Source organism: Quercus lobata, chromosome 10 (genome assembly GCF_001633185.2).
Source record: "Quercus lobata isolate SW786 chromosome 10, ValleyOak3.0 Primary Assembly, whole genome shotgun sequence".
In the NCBI taxonomy this organism is placed as follows: Eukaryota; Viridiplantae; Streptophyta; class Magnoliopsida; order Fagales; family Fagaceae; genus Quercus; species Quercus lobata.
In genome coordinates, this window is record NC_044913.1 from 50,248,802 (window position 1) to 50,251,841 (window position 3,040).

General features: G+C 37.7%; 1 protein-coding gene across 1 annotated transcript; it reads left to right on the top strand.

Annotated features, from left to right (window-relative positions):
• Positions 1-1,519: 1,519 nt before the first annotated feature.
• LOC115964909 (UPF0481 protein At3g47200-like) lies at positions 1,520-2,831 on the top strand. Its single transcript, XM_031084135.1, has one exon. It carries the CDS (start codon positions 1,651-1,653, stop codon positions 2,713-2,715), a length of 1,065 nt encoding a protein of 354 aa, XP_030939995.1. The 5' UTR covers positions 1,520-1,650; the 3' UTR covers positions 2,716-2,831.
• The last annotated feature ends 209 nt before the right edge of the window (positions 2,832-3,040 follow it).

Here is a 3,040-nt window from a genome sequence, read left to right on the forward strand (position 1 = left end):
CCCCCAAGGAAATGGGCAAGTCGAGGCCGTGAACAAGGTCATAGTGAACGGACTGAAGAAAAGACTGGATGAGGTAAAGGGGAGATGGGTAGAAGAGCTCCCACACGTCTTATGGACCTATCGGACAACGCCGCGATGGTCAACCGGTGAGACCCCCTTTTCGATGACTTATGGGGCTGAGGCCGTGCTCCCAATCGAGAACAACTTTCCCACACTGAGGTCTAACTCATTTACCCCAAATAGTAACGACGAGTTATTGGGAAGAAGTCTAGACCTAGCCGAGGAAAGAAGGGAAAAAGCAACGATCCATATGGCCTATTATCACTAGAAGCTAAGACAAGGGTATGATGCCAATATTAAACTGCGACCTTTAGGTCCGGGTGATCTCGTAATGAGAAAGATTATCGGCAACGCAAAAAACCCCTCTTGGGGCAAGCTGGGGCCCAATTGGGAAGGACCATATCGAGTCACATCCGTAGCCGGGATAGGCGCCTACTATCTAGAAGACTTGGATGAAAAAACTGTACCTCGACCATGGAATGTAAATAACCTCAGAAGATATTATTATTAATGAAAATGGCTTAGCCCATGTTTTGTTTCGTGATTATCCTGTGCCCACTGGTCTATTTACAACTATCATAGTTTTAAATAGAACTTAAGTCCTGCATGGATCCTCAGACCACAGACTTAGGGGAAATTAATACTTATGGCAACTATTCATAGTTTTAAACAGAACCTAAGTCCTGCATGGCTCCTCGGATCACAGACTTAGGGGAAATTATTACTTATGACAATTTATACAAGTTTTAAACAGAACCTAAGTCCTGCATGGCTCCTCAAACCACAGACTTAGGGGAAATTAATACTTATGGCAACTATTCATAATTTTAAACAGAACCTAAGTCCTGCATGGCTCCTCGGACCACAGACTTAGGGGAAATTATTACTTATGACAATTTATACAAGTTTTAACGAATTGATTTTCTATTTTTAGGGGTTAGAATAGTTGCAAAATCAAAATTGAGATCAAAATAAGAATCGACTCAAAATGTAAGTACTAAAAAATATTTCTGCCTAATATTAAACAATTTTAACGCTTAAATTGTTTATCCTATTAATTATTATTTTTTCCAAAACCAAAATCGAACTCTCATTCAAAATGACTAGATTCATTTATTACCATCTGATTTCTAGGACGGGGATAACCTGTCTTGTCTATGTATCATGAGTAATATTAATCACCTAGCTAGTTTATCCACATTTTAAAATTTTTTTTTTTTTTAACGAGTATCACCTAACGTTTCTAACGCTAGTGGGTTTTGTGTTTGTCATAAGGAAATTTAAGGAAAGACAACTTGAGAGATGGTAAAATCAACTAGTATGGAAATTCAACCAACAATTGCTTCAATAAATATTGAGGATCAAAATACTAAAAAGGAAGCAGACATTCCAGGTGGAAATGGAAAAAAAAAAAATGATGAGTTGGTAATTGAAATTAGAAAAATGGTCGAGAGGCCGGAGATTGAACCATCGAAACAATGTCGTATCTACAAGGTTCCGCACCCGCTCCGAAAATGGAATGAAGAAGCCTACACTCCTCAGGTAGTTTCAATTGGCCCTTTTCACCACCAAAACGAAAGATTGAAAGCCATGGAAGAGCATAAGGAGAGATACTTCAGGAGTTTCGTGAAACGAAGTGCGATAAACTTGGAGTATTTGGTAGGCACAATAAGGGAAATGGAAGAAAGCATTCGCGGGTGTTATGAAGAGACCATTTATAACCTTGATAGTGATAGGTTTGTGAAAATGATTTTGGTGGATGCGAGCTTCATTCTTGAGCTTTTCTTCAGATTTCGTTCAGGAAGATGGACAAGAGATGATCCTATTTTTGTGCAACCAAGGTATAATGCTGTGAGGCTTGACTTGCTATTACTTGAAAATCAGCTTCCATTCTTTGTTATTGAGAAACTACACCACCTTGCATTTCCATCTCTCTCAGACTATGTTGGTTTACTTGAGCTTTCTTTTGACTATTTTGGGTACTACAACATTCAGTCCATACAGGCCCATCCCAATTTCGAAATAGAACACTTCACTGATCTTCTTAGAACCTTTCAGGTACCTCCACCCGAGAAGCAACCAAAAAGACTCCATCAAATGATGAAACATTTGTACTCCGCAACACAGCTCCATGAGGCAGGAGTAAAGTTCGAGGTTGGTACAAGTAAATGCGATTTTGACATAAAATTTGAAAAAGGGGTGTTGAAAATCCCAAGTTTAGAATTAATGGATCGAACGGAAGTTATTACTCGAAACATTATGGCATTAGAGCAAACTCGCTATTTAGAAAATGCATACTTTACAGATTACTTTGACTTCATGGATTCACTTATCAATGCTAAAGAAGATGTGGATTTACTTTGTGATAAAGAAATCTTGGTTAATTGTCTAGGCGACAACAATGCAGCAACCCTTATGATTAACAATCTTAACAAGGGAATCGCATATGCAGCAGTGAGATATGATTACATTGAACTCTGTAAAGAATTGAATAGTTTCTATGAGAATCCTTGGCACAAAAGGAAGGCAACATTAAAACGTGAATATTTTAGCACCCCTTGGAGAACTGCTTCAACAGTCGCTGCTATTATTCTTCTGTTCCTCACTTTTATACAAACAATATTTCCTGTCATCCCAGCAGTAAAGGCTAAATAATTTGGATGGGTATTCCCTGTTCGATGGAATTGATCTTGCTTGTGTAAAATACACGAATTGTGTATTTCTTTCTCTGTTATTATTGTTAATGTAATTGATCTTGCCAATGTAAAATACAAAGATAGTTGTGTTTCAGCATCCTTGTAGACTACTAGTTTTGTATCTCCACTCAAAAATTTATTGATTGATAAAAAAATGCCTAGAAGTTTGTAAGCCAACCATCAATAAATACTTCATTGGACGTGTTGAAAAATACATAAGTCTGCTATAGTACCACTTGGTGTTGTAGCTTATCAATCTTTAGAAAGCATTCTATACAGGTTAT

Bases quoted from the DNA above. Each gene is read 5' to 3' on its own strand.
- LOC115964909 (XM_031084135.1), top strand. From the start codon at position 1,651: ATGGAAGAGCATAAGGAGAGATACTTCAGGAGTTTCGTGAAACGAAGT.